The following is a 25,422-nucleotide window of genomic DNA, read 5'->3' as shown; positions in this document are numbered from 1 at the left end:
ACAGAAACCAATAAACGCTATATATTACAAAATGCAAAGGCTCCGCATTTAACATTTACTTGCCCTGCAAATACAGGGCCCTTCTAACAACGTTGATGGCATTTTTATGGTCAGGGAGTCCCAAAAAGGTTATTCTTGCTTTTGTTCAATTTAGAAGTCAACCAGGCCTCCTGGCCTTACTAACTACATTCATGCCTGGTGCAGTTCTTGGCCAAAACTGGTTATCTTTCTCCTTGCAAGGAGTTAAACTGGAGAAGTTAACCGCAGGATTAGTGTCTCAGAGGGCATGATTTACAGTGCAGTAATTGGTGGAGTAAATGAATCTCTGCAAAAGCCTCTCCCAGTCTCAAGCAGGAGCCATGAGTCCAGGAGAACACCCAGGTTCTGCACCAATTCAGTCGAGCAAGCTGATCACATGACCCCAGGGCACTGCAACCGTCGCAAATACAAATTTCCAAGCATCTGAATTTTGATCATGTGACCATGGAGATGCTGCAGTGTATCATTGTAAATGTGAAAAATGTTCATAAGTCACTTTTTTCAGTGCTGCTGTAACTTTGAATGGTCACTAAATGAAATGTAAGTCAAGGACTACCTGAATATAAATGGGGTATCATAGGATGGGTGTCCTCTACACTTTGTGTAGATGTTAAAAAGGAGCCCCAGGCACCCCAAATTGCTGGGGACTCTCTTCTCCTACCAACATCTACTGGTACCGGACATGGAGGTTGAAGTAGAACCACCATAATACAGTGCCTCTCACTTCTAGTCCCCAAAGCTGGTCCAGAAGGATATCATGGTCAATTGTATTAAAACCTGATGAGATATCTAGGAGGGCCGCTACATGAAATGTTGTAAGTCATGGAATGCATTGGGTTGAATTTGTCTGTTACGACAGAGACTCAGGATTTTCTTACAGATAACAAACTGCTGTTGCCAAGTATAAAGCCGGCCAGGATGCCAACTGTCCAGAAGAGGGGGGGAAATTACTCTTTCTGCCTTCTGAGCTTGCAGAAGAAATATGGGTAATTCTCGGGTTGCGACAGCAATTGGCATCAGAATTCCCATTGCTAAGCAATGGTTCCATACAATGTGATGTCCTGTGACCGTATTGCTTAGTGAGGGCTGTGCTGGCAATTCTAGTTGCCGTTACAACTCCAGGACCTTGTGGGTCATTAAGTGAGGACCTCATGGGCAGTGGTGTGATTCAGCCAGTTCACACCACTTCGGGAGAACCGGTTGTTAACTTTCTGAGCAGTTTGGCAAACTGGTTGTTGGTAGAAATCATTAGGGCAGAGAACCGGTTGTTAAATTACTTGAATCCCACCACTGCTCACGAGACTGTGATGTGGGAAGAGGTAGGAATCTCAGGCAAGCAGACCAGCATATGAGAGCTACAGTCGGGTGATTACTTGGCAGCCTCCTTTCTGGGGCTGGGAGAGAAATTGCCCCAAAGATCTCCAGAAGACTTTCTGACTAGGATTCCCACTCACCGTCTCCTGGGTTCCTAGCCTGAGGCCTTATTCCCCAAACAGCAAAATGGCTTGCATATAAGATTGTCTATCACAGTTGTCCTTTTTCTATAGGGCAGGAGTCAGCAACCTGCGGCTGGAGCCTCATGTGGCTCTTTCACCCGTCTGCTGCGGCTCCCTGTCACTCAAAATATGTGTCACAACCACCAATGTGCGACACCCGCCGGCACACAGTTTGTTGAGCTTTTCAACCCCTGGTAGGCCAACCATGGATAAATCCAAGAAAAGAAAAGTTTCAGAAGAAAACTTGAAGCTTAATTCAACTACATATGCTAGTTTTGTGGCCGCTCAAGAAATAGTCAGGCAAGGGAAGGGTTTTGGCAAGAGGTGAAATTCAAAATTTTCCCCTACCGGTTCTGTGGGCGTGGCTTGGTGGGTGTGGCATGGGAAGGGTATTGCAAAATCTCCATTCCCACCCCACTCTCAGGCCAACCAGAGGTGGTATTGGCCGGTTCTCCGAACTACTCAAAATTTCCGCTACCGATTCTCCAGAACCTGTTAGAAACTGCTGGATTTCACCCCTGGTTTTGTGGCTCCTGGTGTTTTCTTTTCTGTGGGAAACGGGTCCAAATGGATCCTTGAGTGTTTAAGGCTGCAGACCCCAAGGAATCACCAAGTAGATCCAGCTGCCTCTGTAGGAAGTTAGCACCCACCCCTCTCCTAGAAAAATGAAATATTCTAGGAAATACTAAAAAGGCAGAATATTATATTTTCCCTAAAGGAGAAATATATTTCTAAAGACAAACTCAGAGCCTCAGCTCCCTGCCCCACCCCACCCCGAGCAGATATTTTGGTGCCAACCTATCTACAAGAGAAAGGCTGGGCCAGCTTATCTACAAAACAAAAGACATGGCCCTCAGGATATGATAGGATTAGCCCTCACTCTAGATCCAAACCAGGACAAAGCCATTAAGCCATAATAGAAATTGCCCAAAGCCCCTTGACTACATCATCACCCAACAAGATTCAACTAAGCCTGGAATTCAAGACAATCTACAGAGTTACCCCTGCATGGCCCCATGGAAGTCTGACAACCAATCAGGATACATTTCTTGCCACAGGAACAGGAAGCAAATTCAAAGCCCAACAGAGGGTATAAATCTAGCTCCCTCTCTCACCCATGAGCTCTTTTTGCTCAGAACCTCAAAACCATGTGGTCCTGTCCACCATTAAACCATCTTTCCAAGCAGTCTCCATGTTTCCAGTGTCTGTCTTCCCACTTGGAACTGAACCCAGAGGGTCATTTCTTCCAATACCTCTTTCAAAAACCATACTTGGATCACAGAAATCGGGGCAAGTCGAGATCCCAGTTTTTGTGTGTGTTTCTTTTTTGTTGTGTTTGCCAAAACAAGAATCCTGTTTTGGAACTGCACCTGATAAGTAAATGTGACCTGCATCGCACGAGTGGAATGGAGACAGAGATCACGCAGCTGCCCCACTTCCTTTCCTTTCCTTTCCTTTCCTTTCCTTTCCTTTCCTTTCCTTTCCTTTCCTTTCCTTTCCTTTCCTTTCCTTTCCTTTCCCTTTCCTTTCCTTTCCCTTCCCTTCCTTCCTTCCTTCCTTCCTTCCTTCCTTCCTTCCTTCCTTCCTTCCTTCCTTCCTTCCTTCCTTCCTTCCTTCCTTCTTTCTTCTTCCTTTCTTCCTTCCTACCTTCCCCCCTCTGATTTCACCTTCCTTTCCTCCTTCTGATTTCTCCCTCCCTTCCATCCATAGGACCTCGGGAACAGCCGCCGCCTTTTTTCCGCAATCCTGCTTGCTCTGATCAGCCTTTCCCATGCTCCTCCCTTCCAGATGGCGCTGCAGCCTCGCCATATATCTGTGTCGTCTTGGAGTCTGCTCTAGGAGGCATAGCTCTATGGCTTTAACTCTATTGTGCTTCACCTGGGCAATCCAGTTCTCAAGGATGGAATTACTGTACATCTTTACAGAGTAACAAGAGTTGGAAGAGACCTTGAAGGTCTTCTAGTCCAGGGGTCACCAAGCTTTCGGACCTCAGGGACCACTAAATTCATAATTTTAAATCCGGCGGACCACTAATATGATCTGCCTAATGACCGGGTGGTTGGGTGTGGCTAGGTGGTTATGTGACTGGGTGGGCGTGGCCAACTCGATGTCACTCACGTCGAGGGGGGCCTCGAAAGCCTCTACTCGCCCCTCCCCTCCCAGCCACTCCTCGCCTCCCCACCTGGGCTCCTTAGGGCCCCAACAGTTGTTGGAGCTAACTAGCCACCACGAGAAAGAGTTGGTAAAAAAAACTCAGTTCAAATTGGATCTGAGGGAAGACCTGCGGGAGTGCAAGGCCAGGTATAGGTTCCTGGAGGCTCAGCGGGCTGAGATGGTCAGCCAGTTTCAGGCCATGATGCAGTCTCACTGGAACAAGGTCCTCCGGCTCTTCGCCACCAGCAGCACTTCCCTCCAGTCTTTGCCCAAAGCCCCGCACCAGAAAGCCAAAGTAGACCCCAAGTCGGAATTACTGCCCCCCTCTGACCCATACAAAAAGACCCAGAAGGAGAAGACTCTGCAGCAACACAAATGTTCATTGCATGTATCTGTAGTTTGAGGACCCTTGATTTAGTGCAATACAAAAAATGCAAATAATTTTTCTGCAGACCATCAAAATTTTCTCACGGACCACCAGTGGTGCACGGACCACCCGTGGGTGACCACTGCTCTATACCATTTCTAACAAGTGGCTGTCCAGTCTTTTCTTGAAAGCTTCCAATGATGAAGCTCCCACAACTTCTGAAGGAAAGCTGTCCCATTGGTTTATTGTTTCTCACTGTCAGAAAGTTTCTCCTTGTTTCTAGATTGAATATCTCCTCAATCAGTTTCCATCCATTGTTCCTTGTCTGAACTTCAGGTGTAACAACCCTTGAAATATTGGAATTGCTATGTCATCCCTGGTCCTTCTCTTCACTAGACTAGCCATGCCCAGTTCTTACAACTGTTCTTCATGTTTTAGCCTCAGGCTCCTAATCATCTTTGTTGCTCGTCTCTGCACTCTTTCTAGAGTTTCAACTTTTATATTGTGGCGACCAAAACTGGAATCAGTGTTCTAAGTGTGGTCTTACTAAGGCTTTATAGAGTGGCATTAGTACCTCACTTGATCTTGATAGAATCCCTCTGTTAATGCAATTTGGCTTTTTTGGCTGCTGCCACAGTGTTGTGTGTGACGGCAGCCAAAATCTTAAGTTTGGGAGTTTTGTTTCAGGAGGGTTGTTATAGCACATATGTGTGAGGGGAACCTTTACCTTTAGCTTTAGCCAATACTCAGAGACACCTAGCTGCTCAGAACTTGCCAAATTCACTTTTGTTTCTTTACTGCAAAGTTAAGTCTGCCTTGTCCCAAAGCTGCTTTTTCATAAGACAACTGGACTTTGTTTTTCCTTGAAGATGTTTTGCTTCTCATCCAAAAAGCTTCTTCAGCTCAGTTCTTCAGAACTGAAGCTTTTGGATGAGAAGTGAAATGTCTTCAAGGAAAAACAAAGAAAGTCCAATTGCCTCTTGAAAAAGGATCTCTGGGACAACCGTGAATTGGATGACTGAAAATTTCCATAGACAGTAAGTCCACCTTGTTTTCTTGACAATAAAAATGGAAGCAAAGCTGCTCTGAGCTGTGGTGGCACAGTGGTTAGAATGCAGTACTACAGGCTACTTCTGCTGACTGCCGGCTGCCAGCAGTTTGGCAGGTTCAAGTCTCACCAGCTCATGGTTGACTCAGCCTTCTATCCTTTCGAGGTTGGTAAAATGAGGACTCAGATTGTTGGGGGCAATAGGCTGACTTTATAAACCATTTAGAAAGGGCTGTAAAGCATGGTGAAGTGGTATATAAGTCTGTGCTATTGCTATTACTATCAGTTCCCTCCATAATGCTCTTCTAAAGGGTTTCTTTGTGGTCTCCCATCCCAGTACTAAGCGATAACAATATGGTTAGCTTCTGAACCCAGCCAAAATCAACCTGAGAATTAACAAATTGAGGCATCCAGAGGGAACCCAGAGGGTTGTGCCAGGAAGAAAATGAACGTGGAGGAAGAGAACGAAAGTGTGCATTTCACAATCAGCAAAAACAATTTTATTTCTATACATTCTTTTTCCTGCAAATAAGTGCAAAAATATTTTCCCAGCAGTACATCATGGTTCTGGGTCGGCTACCAACATTTTTAGACATTTAGCAAGTTTTGCTCTTAAAACAAGCCCTTGGTTTCATTTTAGAAACTTTTCTGATTATTAGGATTACTTATTTTTTTTCCATGGAAAACAAGGCCGTCCATAGTGAAAAAAAGACAAGATGGCAGGCAGAACAGTGCAGTTCATGTCCTACCTGGTTTGTAGCTGCATCTCCTATTTTGTTAAGACTTTTCCTGTGGGTCAAGACCAGCCCTGACAGCAGCAAGGATTTTGGGGGGGAAGGAATAATGTTTTTAAAAAGTCTAATCAGGAGGAATAGAAATATGACAAAAGTCCGGTCTGAGTTCACCTCTCATTTTGCCTGCAAAAGCAAGGCTGTCTGGGGAATTCTGGGAATTGAAGTCCACACATCTTCCATTTGCCAAGGTTGAGAACCACCGATAATTGTTTTCATTTGAATTCTTTTCTTGCCGACCGGTAAATTTTTTTTTTTTTTTTTTGAGAAGAGCAGCCATACAAATTATGTAAACATAAAATATCACCAAAGAAAATTATTATTACATTACATTTGTATGTCGTTTGTATGTCACCTGACTCTCAATGGCTCTGGATGGTATTTTAACCACAAAGATTAATGTTATCTAATCCCAGGAGAGAGAATCAAGCAGGTCTCGATAAAACTGTGAGGATGAGGAATGAGTGTGGGCCTATGAGGGCAATTCTAGAAAGAAAATCCCCCTTTGGCCGTCTGAATATTTCCTACTGAATAGATTTTGCTGTGTTAGATTGCAGCTCCTCTCTCAAAATCCATACATTCCTTACAGACATCTATTTTATCCCTCCTGATCTGTTTTATTTATTCGTTTATTAGTATCCCATCTTTATTATGTTTACAAATAACTCAAGGTGGCAAACATATCTAATACACCTTCCTCCTCCTATTTTCCCCACAATAACAACAACCCTGTGAGGTGAGTTACACTGAGAGGGACTGACTGGCCCAAGATCATCCAGCTGGCTTTCATGGCTAAAGTGGGACTACAATTCAGTCTCCTGTACCAAGATTTGAGAAAAGTGCCGTTTCTAACCTGCCTGCTATCCTAAAGGTCGAACAAAGTACTTCAGTGTGAAACAAGCGCTTCTTTATAACACTTTAATGTGTCAGTATTTTTAAAAGCCATCATCCTTGTTCCTTGTGCTTCCTTTCTGCTGTCTGATGTTTCACCCCAACGCTAGCATGATTTTCACTATCTCTGAGACTGCATGGTAGACACAAACACCAACCCTGTCCTCCAGGACGTCGCTGCGGAATGGATTTTCCTATGTTTACGAAGCATGGAAGAATTACAGAATCTTTCTCTCTGACTGAGCCTTTATGGTTTCTCTAGGGATGAATCCACTGGCGGGCCACCATTTCCTAACAGATGTTTTCCTGCCATGGAAGAACTTTACAGGGCTTCTTGAGCGTGTATGTGCACTATGCTTCCTGAGATGTGAGCTAGAAAGAAAGTCTTTTCACGTTGAGGGCACCCCTGTGGCCTCTCCTGTGTGGGCTCCTGTGTAGATCACAAGCTGTGACTGAAGATGTCCATTCTGTCTAAGCACTGATATGACTTCTGTATGCATCATATTTCATCAGCCATCCTCTCTCACTGAAGCTTTTGCCAAGATCTAAATACTTGTAAAGTTTCTCACCCTTGTGTATTTAAGGTGGCAGCTGATTCAGAAACGTGGGAGCATTCATACGGCTTCTCTCCTTCGCTCATGTTTGATGAGGGCATCTCACCCAGTGAAACTTTTGCTGCAGTTGAGAGCATTTATGTGGCTTTTTCCCTCCTCAGGACTTGACCAGAACGCCCTTTTTCCCCCCGAAAGTTTTTTCCACATTCAGTGCATCTGTACAACTTCTCTCACGCACGTAACTTCTCATGTTTAATCAGAGTTCATTTTGCGTTGAAACTTTCCCTGCAGTTTGAATGTTTACGCTGCTTCCTTTTGGTTTGGATGATCTTCGGGAGGTTTGCTTTAAAACCAAAACTTTTTCCGCGCTCTGAGCAAACATGATTTTTTTTTCCTTGTTGAGGGTTTTTCTGTGGAATAAATGGGGTTCGCTGTTAACATTCTCAAAGAGTATATATTTATGCAGTTATCCTTTACTTGCACATTTGAACACTGAGAGTTGCACACCATCTCTGGCACCTCTTAATTCCAGACTTAGTGCCCCGCTGAAAATTGGCTTCGTTTAAACTTCGATCGCCATCTTCAGGCAGGAAAGTTTCACTGGCTTTTTTTGCTGTGTGCCTTTGTGTTCCTGGTGGATCTACTGGCTTTCCTTAATCCTGGAACCCCAGAGAAATGATCGTTTGACTCCTTTTAATGGAATCTTCCAAAATCTATTTCTTCAGATCTTCTCACCTGGAAGGTCTTCTTATGAGTTGTTCCATATCCATCATATTCTGAGAGAAACAGAAAAGTATTTATGTCACATTGTCCCCCAACAATGAATTTCATTTAAAAAAAATATGTCTGGTATAAATTCCTTAATGGTGCTGATGGATCTCTTTAAGCAGCTAGTCTTCTCTCTTCCATTTGACCTTGTCTCTAAAAGACCAGCTCGTCTTCTCCCTCCTGTTTGACTTAGGAAATCCCTAATTCAAACAGAATAAGAGAGTTGGAAGGGACCTTGGAGGTCTTCTAGTCCAACCCCCTGCTCAAGCAGGAGACCCCATATCATTTCAGACAAGTGGCTGTCCATTCTCTCAAGCATCCTCATTTGATGGTTTTCAGCATCTATCTCAAGACCTCGGCTTGGGAGACCTGCTCATCAAGAAGTATTTTTTTGAAGCTGGCAGACTTCACATATCACAAAGCAGCCACTGATTTACTTAAAACATTCTTTTAAAACATTCATTTAATGGGCTCGTTCACCAACATTTTAAATACCATGGTCACCTGGTCCATGCAATATTCTAAGCCAATGGTTCTCAACCATGTCTTCACCACGCCCCGCCTTTAAATACCTTTTGTAGCCATGGATCATAGGGCATGGTGAAGAAATGGTTGAGAACCACTGTCTTAGAATATTGCATGGACCAGGTGACCAATGGTACTTAAAATGTTCAACATAACATTTATTCAAGCCTTCGCAGACCCCCTGTGATGACCACAGGTTGAAAAAACCGCTGTTCTAAGCTAATCAAACCACCTTACAACTATGTTCAGCTTCCCTAGATGGCCACACGTCAGTTCCCAGAATCCTTCATTCCTGATCTGTGCAATACGATAGATAGCAATGGGCCAGAAGGGTGGAAGGCTCCACTTTCTTATGCCCAAGCAGAAACTAGATAGCTGTGTTGGCGGTGGCTGAATGTCGATTTCCACCCAGAGCAAAGAGTTTGGTGGGCCATAAGATGAGAAGGACTGCACAACCAACTTGTTCTACAATTTGTTGACACTTCCCGGGGTTTTCAAAAAGAGAGCTGAAAACCAGCTTGGGTGAAAGTACTCCATAATTGCAATGACTGACAGTCTACATCAGGGGTGTCAAACTCGTGGCCTGTGAGCCGGATGCGTCATGTGCTGGCCACGCCCACGCCCGGTTTAGCGAAGGGAAAAAAAGTCACAATACGTCACGTGACGACAATGTGACGACAACGTGACACTTTGAGTTTGACACTCCTGGTCTACATCCTTACCTAGTGAGTTGGTCTCCTCTTCATTCTCTTGCTTTATCTCCAGGGAACGCTTCACCTTCACAATCTCCAAGGCCTCTTCCTCCAATTTGGGAGATATTAGTATCGTATAATGCTGGGATTGGGATGCCTGAAAACAAAAAAAGGGAAAGTTGATTCAATTCAAAGAAGTCCTGCATCAGGCTTCCTCTCCGGTCCCTCCAAGTTGAATAAGATTCAAGCCCTATTGGAAGAGATAGGATCCAACTTGGAGATCAATCAATCAATCAATCAATCAGTCAATCAATCAATCAATCAGAATAGAGCTGGAAGGGACCTTAAAGTTCTTCTAGTCCAACCCCCTGCTCAAACAGTAGACCCTATATTACAACTGGCTGTCCAGTCTCTTCTTAATGCACAAAATTCCTTTTCTAGACCATTTCTGAAGTCTGAATCCCCAAATCAAATCACATGCTCAGAATCGGAGCAGGTGCAACTTGTGTGCCCTTAATGAAGATATTTCTTTTTCCTCCACACCTAATACGTTGAAGGAAGGGAAGCAGCTTCTGGCAGCTCTGTCCAGATGTTTGGCAGCTCCAGATTCTTTTGGGCCACAATTCTGAAACGAAAGGAGGATGAACTGGGGCCCAAAGTACACACACACAAATCCAGTCCAGCACAAGGGCTAGGGGCATGTGAGTGGCAGGAGCATGTGTGCACACACAGCTCCATTGGTACGAGCGGCAGGCACGTGCACTCTCATGGGAAGCTTCATTCGCATGAGCAGAATGGAGCTCTGCACATGAACCCAAGCTCCCTCCACTCGAGCGCCCTCCGCTTGCGCGAGTGAAGCTCCGTGCACGAGCGCAAGCCCACTGCTCACATGAGTGGACCTTTGCGCGTGTTTACCCATCACTTGTGCAACCCAGTTTCAAACAGACTGCGGCCCGGTAGTGGGCCACAGCCCGGGGATTGAGGACCCCGTTGCAGTCTGTTAGCATCTGGATCCCCACACTAAGTATAGCTTGCAAGGCGCTCACAGCTCTGACTGTCTATCACATGAGGTCTGCTATCACATGAGGTCCTCTCTTAATGTTTGCTATCACATGAGGTCCTCTCTTAATGTCCAGTGTGATCTCTCAGTTACAATGGCATGGAAGTCTGTTGGGATTGCAATTGCTAAGCAATGTGGTTATGACAGATCATATTTCACAGCCACGTTGTTTAGCAATGGAAACTCCAGCCCCAGTTGGGTTCTATTTTGAGGATTCCCTGTATTATATAAGTCAAAAAGGAGCCTGGATAGCTCAGCAGACTAATGCATTGTAATTTAACTCCAGCTGTCTGCAATTAGTAAGTTTGAATCTTGCCAGGCTCAAGGTTGACTCAGCCTTCCATCCTTTCTAAGGTAGGTAAATTGAGGACCCAGTTTGTGGGGGCAATAAGCTGACTTTGTAAAAATATACAAAAGGATGAAGGCTATTGCTTAACGCATTGTAAGCCGCCCTGAGTCTCCGGAGAAGGGCGGCATATAAAATCAAATTTAAAATAAAAAATAAAAAATTAAGGAATGATTATATTGCATTACCAAAATATTTTTTTAAAAAAACAGTGCAGGTAGTCCTCATTTAGAAACCGCAAACAGGACTGAACTCAGTCATTAATATAAGCGGACGTTAACTGAAACCACAATTGTGATTATGATCTCATGGGTAGTTCTCCTTTAATGACTACCTTCTTTAGCAACCCTTTGCAGTTATTAGGGTGAAGAAAAAGTAACTTTTCAATCAATCCTTGCATTTATGATCTTCACAGATCTGTAAAGCAAAGGAAAGCTAAAGCAGGATCATACGCACAATACCCTATACTTCATATTTTCTTCACTTTATAAAAATGTGACAGTTGTAAATGGGAGGATGGTTCATAGGGTCACTTTTTCACCGACGCCATTTACTAACTGGTTACTAAAAAAAAAAAGCAGTCGCTAAACGAAAGCCACCTGTTCCCAATGGGTTTTGAAATGACAGTACCTGTAAGCATCAGATTGGATATAAATCCTTGAAAATATTCATAGTTGTCTGTGTTTTCAGGAACATCGGATCCACTGGCGTAACTAGTTGATGGCTGAGGATCCTCCTGGTTTTGTGTTCCTGTAGACGGGAAGGGTAAAAGGAAGGGAACTGGAGTTTGGGGTGGAATAACTTTCTTCAGCAATCCGCTCTGTTTGTTTTCTTTATCATTCTTTTCTTTCTTTTTTCCTTCATATATTTCACGGTAACATTTTAAGATTTCACACATTTCCCAATGTACCCTTCTAAAACGTTCCACATCTGGATCCATGCTCTCTAATTCGGATAAAATTTTGTTCACGCTCGAGAAAACACTAGCCAATCTTCTCAGGCTGAAGGTTTTGGGCCGCACCTCTACAACTTTCCTTTCTTCTTTCCTTTCCTCTTTCCTTTCTTCTTTCTCCACCTCTTCTTCCACGATCTTTTGGGCTTCCAGTTCTTCCTTCAGTTCAATTAAATCTTCGTTGGAAAGCTCCCCTTCTGAATAAGCCACCAAATTTCTCACGTCTTCGGCGTCGACCTCTAAATCAAGGAATCTCGTGAGCGTCAAAATTTTCCGATTTATTTCGTCCAGATTTGGGATTCGGTGAAATAGCTCAAAATTGTTTGTGAGAGCAACAAAACGTTTTAAACAGTTTCTCCAAAATTCTTGCATACTTTTCCCACTCACATCTTGCCAGGCGATTGCAATATTTTCGATACAATGCAGGATATTATAGTTTTTCCAAAACTCGCGGACTGTTACTCTATCATATTCCATTGTGGCTAAGGCTTTGGCAAACACTGCGTGCAAATAGTACATCTTGAATGCCGAGATCATCCCCATTCCCACAGGCTGTAGGAGAGCTGAGGTGTTTTGGGGTAGATAAACTACCTTTACATCGGGGTGGAGACTGTCAGGATGTGGAGGATGTCCAGGTGCTTTATCTAGGAGAAGGAGAATTTTAAAAGGAATCCCCTTTTGTTCACAATATTCCTTTACTTGGGGTATGAAACAATTCGTAAACCAATCCTCAAAAAGGACGGGCGTCATCCAGGCCTTCCAATCAAACCGGTAATAAACAGGTAGTGTGTCATTGCTTATGTTTTCAAACATACAGGCATGATCTGATTTAAGGATCAGAAATGGAGTCAGCTTGAATCCGGCGACATTTCCACCCAATAGTAAGGTTACTCTGTCTTTAAATGCCTTACACCCAGGCATTGCTTGGGCTTCTCTGTGTATGTAGGTCCGCTCTGGCATTCTTTTCCAATACAACCCAGTTTCGTCCACTCTGAATATCTGTTCAGCGAAATAGTTCCCTTCTGCTATGATCCCATCAAGTTCGTTCAGGAAGTGTTTGGCAGCTTCTTCGTCGGCCCTCACGGCGTCACCTGACGGGTGCGTTTTCTGGTAATGAAATCTTTGCTGGAATCGCATAAACCAGCCATGGCTGGCCGTGAATATTTCAGTGCACTCCTCGCCCGTCTGTTCCTTCAGCATTGAGAAAATGCTGCGCGCCTTATTCTGAATGAGGAGAAGGCTCACTGGCAGCCTCTTTTGTATCCGATCTTCAATCCAGAGGATGAGGAGTTTTTCCATTTCGTGGATGAGGCCTTTTCGCTGCCTTGTTATACTTGTGTTCATGCCCGCTGCTCCTTTTAGCGCCTCTCTGATCCTCGCTTTATCCTTCAAAATGGTGGAGATGGTGGAGTGGGCCAGGCCTACCTCTCGCGCTATTTTAGTCACCTTCTTCCCGGCCTCGTACGCTTTGATGATCTTCATCTTCAAATTGAGATCGATGGCTTTCCTTTGCTTCTTGCTACTCACTTCAGCTGAACCAGGCTGCTTTCTCTTGGAAGGTATCTTGGTATGGGATATAAACGCACATAAAAAAAAAAAAGTGAAAATAAGAGCAGGATATATATTGGATACTAATTGTACAGGTAAGTCCTCTGCTTACAACCATAAACGAGGCCAAAATTCCTGTTGCTAAGAGAGGCAGTTAAGTGAGTTTTGCCCATTTTACAATCTTTCTTTCCACAGCTGTTAAGCGAGCCACTGCAGTTCTTAAGTTAATAACATGACTGTTAAAGTGATAGCAATAGCACTTAGACTTATATACCGCTTCGTAGTGCTTTTATAGCCCTCTCTAAGCAGTTTACACAGTCAGCATATTGCCCGCAACAATCTGGGTCCTCATTTTACCAACCTCGGAAGGATGGAAGGCTGAGTCAACCTTGAGCCTGGTGAGATTTGAACTGCCAAATTGCAGGCAGCCGGCAGTCAGCAGAAGTAGCCTGCAGTACTGCACTCTGCGCCACCACAGCTCTTCTGTTCTAGCTTCCCCATTGACTTTTCTTGTCAGAAGGTCGCAAAAGGGGATCACATGACCCCATGCAGCTGTCATAAATATGAACTAATTGCCAAGCATCTGAATTTTGATCACATTATCAGGGTGATTCTGTAACAAAACAACAGAGCCTGGTGGCACAGTGGACTAAGTGCTGTTAAAGTAGCACTTAAGTTGCCAGCTGCCTGCAATTATTGCAAGTTCAAATCTCACCAGGCTCAAGGTTGACTCAGCCCTCCATCCTTTCGAGATAGATAAAATGAGGACCCGGATTGTGGGGGCAATAAGCTGACTTTGTATAAAAAAGAACACCGCTTGGGGGGGCCGAAAGCCCTACTAAGCAGGTATATACAAAAGTATGAAGGCTATTGCTTAATGCATTATAAGCCACCCTGAGTCTCCGGAGAAGGGCGGCATATAAATCTAACTAATAAATAAATAAATAATAAATAAATTTTAAGTGTGACTTTTTTCAGTGCCCTTGTAACTTTGAATGAAGACTATACAAATGGTTGTAAGTTGAGGACTACCTGTAGTAGTGAAGATGTGATTGACAAGAGATGCTCTTGCACATTTGGATAGAAAATGATTTTTTAAAAATTAGGGTCATTCACAAGTACATACACTCTCAAAATGGCTTTGTCCCAAGGAGACAGATTAAAAACAACATGAGAACAATCATAAATGTCCTTGAATACTATGAGCGAAGAATTGATAAACAGGTAGCTTTGATTTTTTTAGACACACAGAAGGCCTTCGACAATTTGAATTGGAACTTTCTTGTATTGCAATTAGAGGCCATGGAATTCGGCGATAAATTTCTAAAAATGATTAGGAAAGTATACTCATCCCAAATAGCAAGAATTACAATTAATGGGGACATGACAGAAAAATTGGATATACAAAAAGGCGTACGGCAAGGATGTCCATTATCCCCTTTATTGTTCATAATATCATTGGAAGTCCTATTAAACGAAATACGGAAGGAAGAAGAAATAAAGGGCTTGAGGATACGGAAAAAGGAATATAAATTGCAAGCCTTCGCTGACGACATCGTGTTCATAGTGGAACAACTGGAAATAACAGGGACTAAGCTATTAGCAAAGATAGAAGAATATGGTAGAGTGGCGGGGCTTAAAATTAATAGGCAAAAAACGAAAGTCTTAACAAAAAACTTGACAAAGATACAGGAGGCACAATTAGAGGAAGAATTAGGAATACAAACTGTAAAGAAAGTAAAATACCTAGGAATCTGGCTTACCGCAAAAGCAACAACGATTAGAGAAGATAATTATATTAAATTGATGAAACAAATTAAAAATGATCTGGAAACATGGAATAAATTGCAACTATCATTTTTAGGTAAAATAGCGTCAGCAAAAATGAATATACTACCTAGATTGCTTTACCTCTTTCAAGTGATACTGATCGGCCCAGGAAATAACTTTTTTAAGGAGCTCAATAAAATAATAGTGAAATATATTTGGCAAGGAAGGAAGGCCAGAATAAAAATAAAATGCTTACAGGATGCCCGCGAAAAGGGAGGCCTTGGTTTACCGGACTGGGAGCTATACTATAAGGCAGCATCGCTTAATTGGATAAGAGAATGGATAGAATTAAAAAATAAGAGAATGCTATATCTGGAGGGATTTGATTTGAACCAAGGCTGGCACGCTTTTTTGTGGGAGGGCGCCAACAAGGAACAAAGATACTTCCAACAGCATATTATTAGAGGCAGGTATAAAACCTGGCAAGAAATTAGAAAGCAACATTATACTAAAATCCCAAGATGGTTATCGACTATGGAAGCATCGATCTACCCAAATGTAATGGACATAGAAAAAACGAGGAGCTATCAAGAATTACTGAGTGAAGAAGAGAATTTATATATGAGGCAGGAACTCAAAAACCGAGGTATAGACATTGACTGGTGGCCGTATCTCCAAATGGAATCAAGATACAAAGCAGATCGGGCAAAATTCGGATTTCAAAATGAACCAAATGAATTAGACAAGATATTAAAAAGTACAGATGAGAAAATGATAACCAAAATTTACAATTACCTAATAAAATACAAATTAGAGGAGGAGACTGTGAAAGAGAATATAATAACTTGGGCAAGAAACATTGGATATACTATTGAATTGGATAAGTGGGATAAATTATGGAAAGAAAATGATAAGATGACAATGTCTATACCTTACAAAGAAAACCTTTATAAGATGTTCTACAGATGGCACCTACCACCGGCACATTTAGCTAAAATGTTCCCAAATGTGTCACCAATGTGTTGGAAATGCAAGTCACAGAAGAGGTCATACTACCATCTCTGGTGGTCATGCAGAAAGGCGCAACACTACTGGCAAGAAATCAAGAAAATGATTGAAGAAATACCGAAACAGAAAGTTGAAATGAGACCGGATTTTTTTCTACTTGGAATAATTACCCCACAATTTACTAAGGAAATAAAATATCTCACTATACATATCGTAACAGCGGCACGCATACTGTATGCTCAAAATTGGAAATCTGAACAACTGCCAACAGAAGACAAACTAGTTGCCAAAATAACAGAATGTGCAGAAATGGACAGACTTACAAAGCAATTATAAGAGAAAGATGATTCTGAATACTATTTAGTTTGGCAGAGATGGTATTCCTGGTTAGAGGGAAAGATAAATATAGGAAAATAATGTAGCCTGAATGTCTAAGCAGGAGCCACAGGTAGCTAAGCAAGGGGTAGATTACAATTGATTTGTGTATAACTATGTAAATAAATGAATATGTAAAATAGATATGTATAGATATGTATAGATAAAAACAGGTGGAACAGGAAAATAACCCACCAATGCAACAAATTTATGTGTTTTTTTTTATGTTGGTTTGTTTTTCGTATTGTTTTATTGTATTTATGTTTGTTTGTATTTTACTGTTGTTTTTCTTTTTTAAACAATAAATTTTTTTTTTAAAAAAAATAGGGTTGTATTTGCGAACAGTCACTAACTGAGGTGGTTGATAAATGAGGAGTGGCTGTACCTCATTCTGGGCAATTTGGTTCAGCCAGTTTGGTCTAATCATGGTAAAGGCGCCAGGAAACTACGAGTTCTAGTCCTGCATTAGGCATCAAAAGTTAGCCAGGTGACTTTGGGCCGATCACTCTCTCTCAGCCCAAATCACCTTTGCAGGATTGTTGTGGAGAAAATAGGAGGAAAAAGGAGCATTAGCTATATTTGCCAGCTTAAGTTGTTTATAAAAATAAAAAGGTGGCATAAAGATAAATAAAAATTTACTTCAAAGGCAACGAATCACTTCCTTGCTTGCAAAACTTTGGCTGGCTTCTCATAATACAAGTCTAACCCCAGTTACACAAGCCACAATAAATCCACTTCTCCTTTTGTGGCTACATCTGTTAATGACCGTTCTCAAGTAGAGTGGTAATAAATGATGGGGAATTTTGTTTTTCTGACCAATGTGCACACATGACCACATTTCTGCATCTGACAAGAAGACATGCCGGGCTTAGTAACGTTGCCATTTCTGCATGAGGGAATTTTATATGAGACAGCAGCATAGCAATGTTCTCTCTCCCTCCCTCCCTCCCTCCCTCTCTCCCCCCTAATGGGCTTTAAAGGTAAAAACCAGCACCTTGAATTGGATCCAGAAACAAACTGGAAATCAATGCAGCTTCTGGAGCAAAGGTATAATGTGTGGCAGATTCAATACCAACTGAAGCTTCTGGATAGTCTTTCATTCCCGGTGGTGGAATTCAATTTTTTTTTACTACAGGTTCTGTGGGCGTGGCTTGGTGGGCGTGGTGTGGCTTGGTGGACGTGGCAGGGGAAGGATACTGCAAAATCTCCATTCCCACCCCATCCTGGGGCCAGCCAGAGGTGGTATTTGCCGGTTCTCCAAACGACTCAAAACTTCCGCTACCGGTTCTCCAGAACCTGTCAGAACCTGCTGAATAGCACCCCATGGGCAAGCCCCATGTAGACTGCATTACAGTAGTGCAACTGGGAGGTGACCAGAGCATGAGTGGCCATGAACAGAGCCTCCAGATGTAGGAAGGGGTTCACAACACAAAGATGGGCAAATACCCTCCTTAGCCATGATTGCCACCTGCTCTTCGAATAGTCATTAGTCCATCCCATCCCCAATCTCAGGTGCCAATCCAGAAGGATACCATGACTGACAGTATCGAAGGCTACTCAAAAGCGAAATAAGGTTGGATGCACAACCGCCATCCTGCTCCTGTCAGAGATCATTCAAAAGCACAACCAATATTCTTTCGGCCCCCGTATCCAGGCATGAATCCTGACTGAAAGGGATCCCGATAACTCTGCATTGATCTGGAGTTCCCAAGCTGCTGTTAAAAATCCAGACTTCCACAAGCTGAGATGTTTTAATCTGCTACAGGGGTGGGGAACTATGGTGTGGCTCTTTTATGACTCGTGGACTTCAACTCCCAGAATTCCTGAGCCAGCCATGTGAGTGGAATAAAGATGGTGAGAACATCTGAAATATTTGGGGGGACACACACCATTAGATCAGGATTAGAAAGGGTTGACCCCAGAAAAGCCCCTACAACGAGAGGTGAAATGCTCCCGGTTCGGACCGGATCACCCGATCCGGTAGCGATAGCGGCAGGTGGTTCGGAGAACCGGTAGCAAAAATCCCTGCCCCCCCCCCCCATGCCCAGCTGAGCCGCACGATCATCAGAGGCTTTTTTTTTTTTAACTTTTAAAAGTATTTTTTCTACAACCTCTTCCGACGAAAAAATGCTTTTAAAAGTAAAAAAAAAAAAGCCTCTGATGATCGCGCGGCTCAGCTGGGATCGTCAGAGGCTTTTCAAAGCATTTTTTTCTGCAACCTCTTGGCCGAAGGGGTGGTAAAAAAAATGCTTTGAAAAGTCTCTGACGATCCCAGCTGAGTTGCCTGATCAGCAGAGAGGCATTTTTTAAAAAACCTCTCTGACGATCCCAGCTGAGTTGCCTGATCGGCAGAGGCTTTTCAAAGCATTAGAAAAAATGCTTTGAAAAGTTTTTTTTTTTTTAAAGTTGGCCACACCCACCCAGTCACATTACCCCCATCACCACCAAGCCACGCCCACAGAACCAGTAGTAACAAATTTTACATTTCACCCCTGCCTACAACTATGCTTTCGGCTGAAGCAATTGACATTAGGTCAACCAAAACAGGTTTATATTCTAAAACAAAGGTCAAGGTTGCTTTTATTTATTTTTTCCTGATCATAGAATACTCAATGAAACCGAACACTCCCCTCTGCCTTTCTAGGTTTTTTTTTTCTTTTAAAGACCCTGTAATTCCCTTGCATGGGGGTGGGGGGAGGTCGGGGTGCCTTTCCTGATATTTATAACAGATATTTTCTCTTTGCACCCAGAGAGAGAAATATCTGTCACTACGGGTAGTTCCCGACTTACGACCACAATGGAACCCAAAACTTCTTTTGCTAAGTGAGACAATTGTTAAGTGAGTTTTCCCTCATTTTACGTGTTTTCTTGCCACGGTTGTTAAGTGAGTCACTGCAGTTGTGAAGTTAGTAACAATTGCTGTTAAGTGAATCTGGCTTCCTCCTTTAAATTTGTCAGAAGGTTGCAAAAGGGGAATCACATGACCCCAGGACTGTCAGAAATATGAGTCAGCTGCCAAGTGTCTGCATTTTGATCACATGACTATGGGGATGCTGCAATCGTTTTAAGTGGAAAAAATGCTCATAAGTCACTTTTTTTCAGTGTCGTCGTAATGCCGAACAGACACTAAATGAATTGTAAGTTGAGGACTACCTGTACTTAGGATCAAACTCACAGCTTCTTGATTACCAGGCAAGAGCTCCATCTCTATGACTTTATATAATCCTCTGAATCTACTCCAGAAAACATTCTGCTCTGGGCCATCCTCTTCATTGCCATACACCAGGGGTGTCAAACTAAAGGCCCACAAGCTGAATCTGGCCCGCGAGGTGCGTAATCTGGCCCATGAGGCCAGCCTGGACATAGCAAAGGACCCGCCCGTGGTGCCTTTGGCAGCCAAAATGGGGTGTGTGGGGCTGCATGAGCCCCCACCCGCACCCCATTTTCGGCCTGGATGGTTTCCTGCAGCACTCTGCTGGCCAAAACAGGGCACGGGGGGCCACACAGGGCCCCCCATGCTCCATTTTGGCTGCTAGGGTGCTGCAGGAGGCGTCTGTCCCATCTTCCTCCCTTCCCCCCGCCCCCGCCGGCCCTCAGAGGAGAACTACAATGCTGATCCGGCCCTCAAAGAAATCCAGTTTGCCATAGACAAACAGGAAGCCCCACAGTCTCCTTAGCAGAACCGCCTGGGTTTTATGCTGTGAGGCTACTGGTAGTACGCGACTTACAACGATAATTGGGAGCAGAATTTCTGTCGCTAAGCAAGGCAGTCATTAGGCAAAATCACAGGACCGTATTGCTCAGCTACATCAGTTCCAGTAGACCCAGTTGCGGTCATTTAGACTAGGCCAGCGACATTGTTAGGCGAAGACTCACTTCCTCCTCACTGCTCTCCTGCGCTCACCTGCAACTTCCCCAACCCACCTATCTCCCTCCATCTCTCCCCTTTTTGGTTGTTCTGCACTTTACTGTCTATCCTTGCTGCCATTGACCTTCGCTGTCTTCTTCCTCCTCCTTCTGCTGGTCTGGGATCAAGGTGCTGGGTGAGGGTGCAGCCCTGGAATGTACATGGTGACAGGACACTGGAGCCTTGTTTGCTGAAGGGAGCTTGCCAGGCCCAGCCAGGGAGAAGGCAGCGGGACACGGGAGGCATGTTGCTCTCCATTATCAGGCGAGGCAGGAGAGCAAGTTGGAAGCCATGTAGGAAGTATGTTTCAGGTGGCAGCAGAATAAGAGGAAAATGGCCTTCTGGAAGCGCAGCATGCATTCAGCAGCTGGAAGCTCTCCTGGAAAACTGGCCCGTGAGGGGCGCAGGAGAACCCCGAGCCGGCAGAGCCTATCCGCAGGCCCTCTTCTTACTCTTGAGCCAGCCTTCCTCCTGCAAAGTCTTGCAAAGGACCAGCATGTGCTGAGGCTCACGTTCTCCAGAGGCATTCTGGTGTGTGCTTGGCAGCACATCAGAGGTGGGTTTCAGCAGGTTCTGACCAGTTCTGGAGAATCGGTAGTGGAAATTTTGAGTAGTTCGGAGAACCAGTAGTAAAAATTCTGACTGGCCCCGCCCCCATCTATTCTCTGCCTCCCGAGTCCCAGCTGATCGGGAGGAAATGGAGATTTTGCAGTATCCTTCCCCTGGAGTGGGGAGGGAATGGAGATTTTGCAGTAGCCTTCCCCTGCTACGCCCACCAAGCCATGCCATGCCACCAAGCCACGCCCTCAGAACCGGTAGTAAAAAATTTTGAAACCCACCCCTGCAGCACATGTTAGAAGCTGCTGGCTGTTTAAGAGGCTTCGCCAGAGGAAAGCTGGACTGAAAGTGAAAAGATAGCTGAGAAAGGGGCAGGCTTTGCCTCACTGGGCTGATCTCCACCCCTCGCAGTAGCACTTAAGTTGATTTCCCAGGAGCACTTGCAACACAAACAGCAGAATATATGTTGCAGATTTGGTAAGTCCGTATCCCTCTACTTCCTCCTGGCACCTTCTTCCAGGGACTTGCTTGCCAGGATTTCTGCCTCGCCATCCTGCTGCCTTTATCCTGGCCCGGCAAGCTTCCTTTGGCAGATGAAGCTCCACTGCCCTGCTGTGCTTAACAGGGGCATTCCAGGCTTGCACCCACACCCAGAGACCGGATCCTGGAGCACTAGCAGGAAGAAGACGGCGAAGATCAATTGTGGGGCAGTGGTGGCAGCGGGACAACAAAGGTATGTGGCAGAGTGCAGGATAATAAATAAATAAATACCCAAAAGGGCAGAGACGAGAGACAAGATACACGGGTGGATAGAGTTGAAATGCCCACCTGGTTGTAAGCGTGGGCAGGCTGCCAAGCCCTGAAATTTGGATTGTGTGATGACGGGGGGGCTTAACTTCATGGACAGTTGTAACTCTTATTTTTTTTCAGCCTTGTTGCAACTGGATGATAGGTCACTGAATGAATGGTCATCAATCAAGGAATATCTCTATTAGGTCAATCATCATCTTTTCACAGGCAACCAACATTGAAATATAAACTGACCTCTGCTACTATAGCTGGCTAATAACCCATTTCACAATATTTCACCCTCCATGTTGCCCACCCCATTCCTCCCCCTTTTTCGGTCTTTGGGGATTGGATACCTCCTGGTGCTGCTCAGCATCCTGTGGACTGAAGTGCTTGAGTTGCAGGGGCCACTGTCTCCCCAGGTCAACTTCTTCCAGAGATTCTTCCACCTTCACTTTCATGCAGAAATCCAGCTTCTCCCTGTCCATCCAAGCTTTCCCACTGATGTTCGGATCCCTTTGGAGCACAGATTCCCCTCTCGCTTCCCCAGAATTCTCCTCTGGTGGATTTTCCTTAATTCTCCCCCAGGGGACCTGGAAACCTCTGGCATCATCGTCCAACGGAGGCAGAGCTGCGGGAAGCGCTGCCACCCTTTTCAAGAATTCCTGCCATTGAAAATCCCAGCGTTGGTGGATTTCCTCCTGTGACTCCATCTTAATGTGGGATGGGCCAGCCCCGGTCAAAGAGTCCCCGATGGTCCTGACTTGGACAATGAAAGGGTCTCTTCCCCCATTCTCCGTTCTCTCTTCTTCTTTGATTACCACAAGCCTCTGTTCCTCCATCATTGTTCCTCCCTGCAGTTCCAGGAGAGAAAAGGAAAGGGAGAAGGAAATAATAAGGAGGGCCACACAATGTGCCAGGAACAAAAGGAACTTCTTTCTACATCTGTAATATGCATGACTTCTTTAAAATGTGCAAGATATACTCTCACTGGAATAAAGATAATTTCCCTGCCTGAATAAATGAATGAATTCCATGCCTGAGCTCAGTTGAAGCCACGGGTACTGGTGCTTCAATTCTCCCAGTCTGTTCCAGTGTCCCTCACAATTTCTCTCTCCAAGTTTGGGGTCTTTACTTACAAAATTCTGTGAACCTGGAATAAGCTCCCTTGGTCTCTAGGGAAAACTGGCCTTTCAAAGGGCTATAAAAACCTCTATATTTGATTAGCGATTTACTTTAGGGCCTGCTCATTCCACCCTACGCTTGTTTAGTTGCGAGTGAACAGCCAAGCTAATTTATTTTCTACAGAGATCGATAGGGATACACAGATAGTCCTCTCTTAGCAACCACAGTTCAGGCTGGAAACTCAGTTGCTAAGCAGCGTGGTCGCTAAGCAGAAAATCACCGCCCGTGAAAAGAGTTTATGATGTCACTTCCCCTTCAATTGTTAAGCAAAGTGGCATGGTTGCTAAGCAGAAAATCATGTGACAGCTCCTTCTGATTTTACTGCCAGCTTCTCTATTGACTCTGTGTGTCGCAAGCCAATTGTGAAGGGAAGGAATGACGAACATGTGATTCCAAGTACACTGCAACAGTCATAAATGTGGGAATGGGTCACAAAGCACTTCTTTTTTCATTGCAACAAGCTCAAATGGCTGCCGGCAGAAGTCATTAACCCCCCACCCCCCACCCAGCCCCAGACTTTTGATTGGCCCCAACCCAATCATTTATGCCTGGGGATCTTGACAATAGTGTGGAGTTCTTATCGGGCTGTATTGAGATGCTCCAGAGTGAATTCTGCTGCTGGCTGACTGCGATTTTATGTTGTTTAAATTCATTTACAGGTAAGTCCTCAACTTACGACCAGTTTCTTTGTGCCCTTACAATGGACCTTTACGACCTCCATTCGAAGCTCCACATCTGCTCACTCCCCATAGTCACATGATCAGCCCACCATTTACAGCATCCCGCAGTCACATGATTGTGATTTATGCTTTTTTGCCGGAAACCGACATTTACTTCTGGTTTCCAGCAAAAAAAACCACCACCCATTGCAGACAATAGATTCCCTTAACGAGTGTTGGAAAAAAAAGGTTGAAAATCAGATGCAGCAACCCGCTTAACAACCAGCATGACATATGACCATAATTCTGGGGTCAATTGCACTCATACAGTGAGCGCTACCTGTAGGGATACTTTTTACCTATTTGCATATTGTTGTTTTTTTTTATTATTATTAAACGTCTAGGCCGCCCATGTTGCTGAGGCGGCTCTAGGTATAATTATTTAATTAATTATTATTTTTACTTTTTTGAGAGCCACCAGAGTTGATTAGATGAGATCAGGGCCCCTACAAATCAAGATATTTAATAATCGCATCATTTATCAGAAGAGCGATCATGTGAGAGTCGCCACACAGGTCGCAAAAGATTATTAGAAATATCTTTTTCAAAATGGTCGCTGCACGAATCGGTTGGTAAACGAGGTATAGCAATAGATAGATAGATAGATAGATAGATAGATAGATAGATAGGTAGATAGATAGATAGATAGATATAGGTAGGTAGGTAGGTAGGAAGGTAGGTAGATAGATGGAGAAAGAGAGATGGATGGATAGGTAGATCGAGAGAGATGGAGAGAGATGGATAGGTAGATAGATGTAGAGATAGATAGATAGATAGATAGATAGATAGATAGATAGATAGATAGATAGATAGATAGAAATAGGTAGGTAGGAAGGTAGGTAGATAGATGGAGAAAGAGAGATGGATGGATAGGTAGATCGAGAGAGATGGAGAGAGATGGATAGGTAGATAGATGTAGAGATAGATAGATAGATAGATAGATAGATAGATAGATAGATAGATGGAGAGAGAGATGGAGAGAGAGATGGAGAGAGAGAGATAGGTGGATAGATGGATAGATAGATAGATAGATAGATAGATAGATAGATAGATAGATAGATAATCTTTGATGGAAAATTTTATCCAACAGTCTCAAGCTCAAACATTTCAAACAAAGCTATGAAAATAAAACTCTTAGCAAATTGACACATACCATATTGATACAATAATTGATTTAATTCATTTGGGGCGGTGGGGGGGAGGGGAAGGTCTCCCCCACACTCCGACAGGATATTACCCCGTTGCAAGAAATTGCAACTGTCCCAAACTGGATTGGTGAAAACGGGCAAGAGACAAGACAAGACAATCGTCAGAAGTCCCCAGCCGCCTCATTCAAAAGCCACAACCGGCTCAAAATAACCAGGGAGACGGGATGAGGATCCGAGATCTCAGATCCAGGAGGGAATTTTCCCCTTCGACACCCCCCAAAATTAAGTGCTAAAGTGCCTCTTGAGCTGCACCTGCAGGGCAAAGGGTTTAGCCCCTGAGCTGCCATGCAGGAGTGAATGGGAGCCGAAGCAAGGGGGGAAAAGGGGGGATCCCCGCGGCTGCTCCAGCGGCTCCCCGATCCACCCTACCTTCTTCCCCGGGAAGCCCCGCGCCTGTCTTGTTTTTCCTTCCTTCCTTCCTTCCAGGCAGCCACCCCTCTGCCCGCGGGAAGAGCCGCCGCCTCTCCTCTCAGCCGGCGCTCCCTCCTCGCCCAGATCTGCCGGCCACACGCCTCCCTTCCAGCTGAGGCTGCAGCCTCGCCGCCCATCCGTGTCCTCTCCGGACGGGAAGGGGGCAAAGACCAGCGGGCACCTCCTCGGCTCTGCCTCTTTGGCGGGCGGAGCTTTGTGGCTTTAACTCTTTCGCGCTTCTCCACCGGGCAGTGGAGTGAG

At 44.3% G+C, this 25,422-nt stretch overlaps 1 protein-coding gene across 1 annotated transcript; it reads right to left on the bottom strand.

The window, feature by feature from the left end:
- Positions 1 to 7,665: 7,665 nt before the first annotated feature.
- LOC139312017 (tigger transposable element-derived protein 1-like) lies at positions 7,666 to 25,305 on the bottom strand. Its single transcript, XM_070936536.1, has 5 exons — positions 25,120 to 25,305; positions 21,995 to 22,492; positions 11,362 to 13,246; positions 9,356 to 9,482; positions 7,666 to 8,116 (listed from the first exon to the last, which is right to left on the bottom strand). Exons 2-4 carry the CDS (start codon positions 22,481 to 22,483, stop codon positions 9,376 to 9,378), a joined length of 2,481 nt encoding a protein of 826 aa, XP_070792637.1. The 5' UTR covers positions 22,484 to 22,492; positions 25,120 to 25,305; the 3' UTR covers positions 7,666 to 8,116; positions 9,356 to 9,375.
- Between the last annotated feature and the right edge of the window lie 117 nt (positions 25,306 to 25,422).

This window comes from Pituophis catenifer, unplaced genomic scaffold (genome assembly GCF_029215685.1).
Source record: "Pituophis catenifer annectens isolate HBS135680 unplaced genomic scaffold, rPitCat1.0.hap2 SCAF_2, whole genome shotgun sequence".
Lineage (NCBI taxonomy): Eukaryota > Metazoa > Chordata > Lepidosauria > Squamata > Colubridae > Pituophis > Pituophis catenifer.
This window is presented reverse-complemented; position numbering and strand designations above follow the sequence as displayed.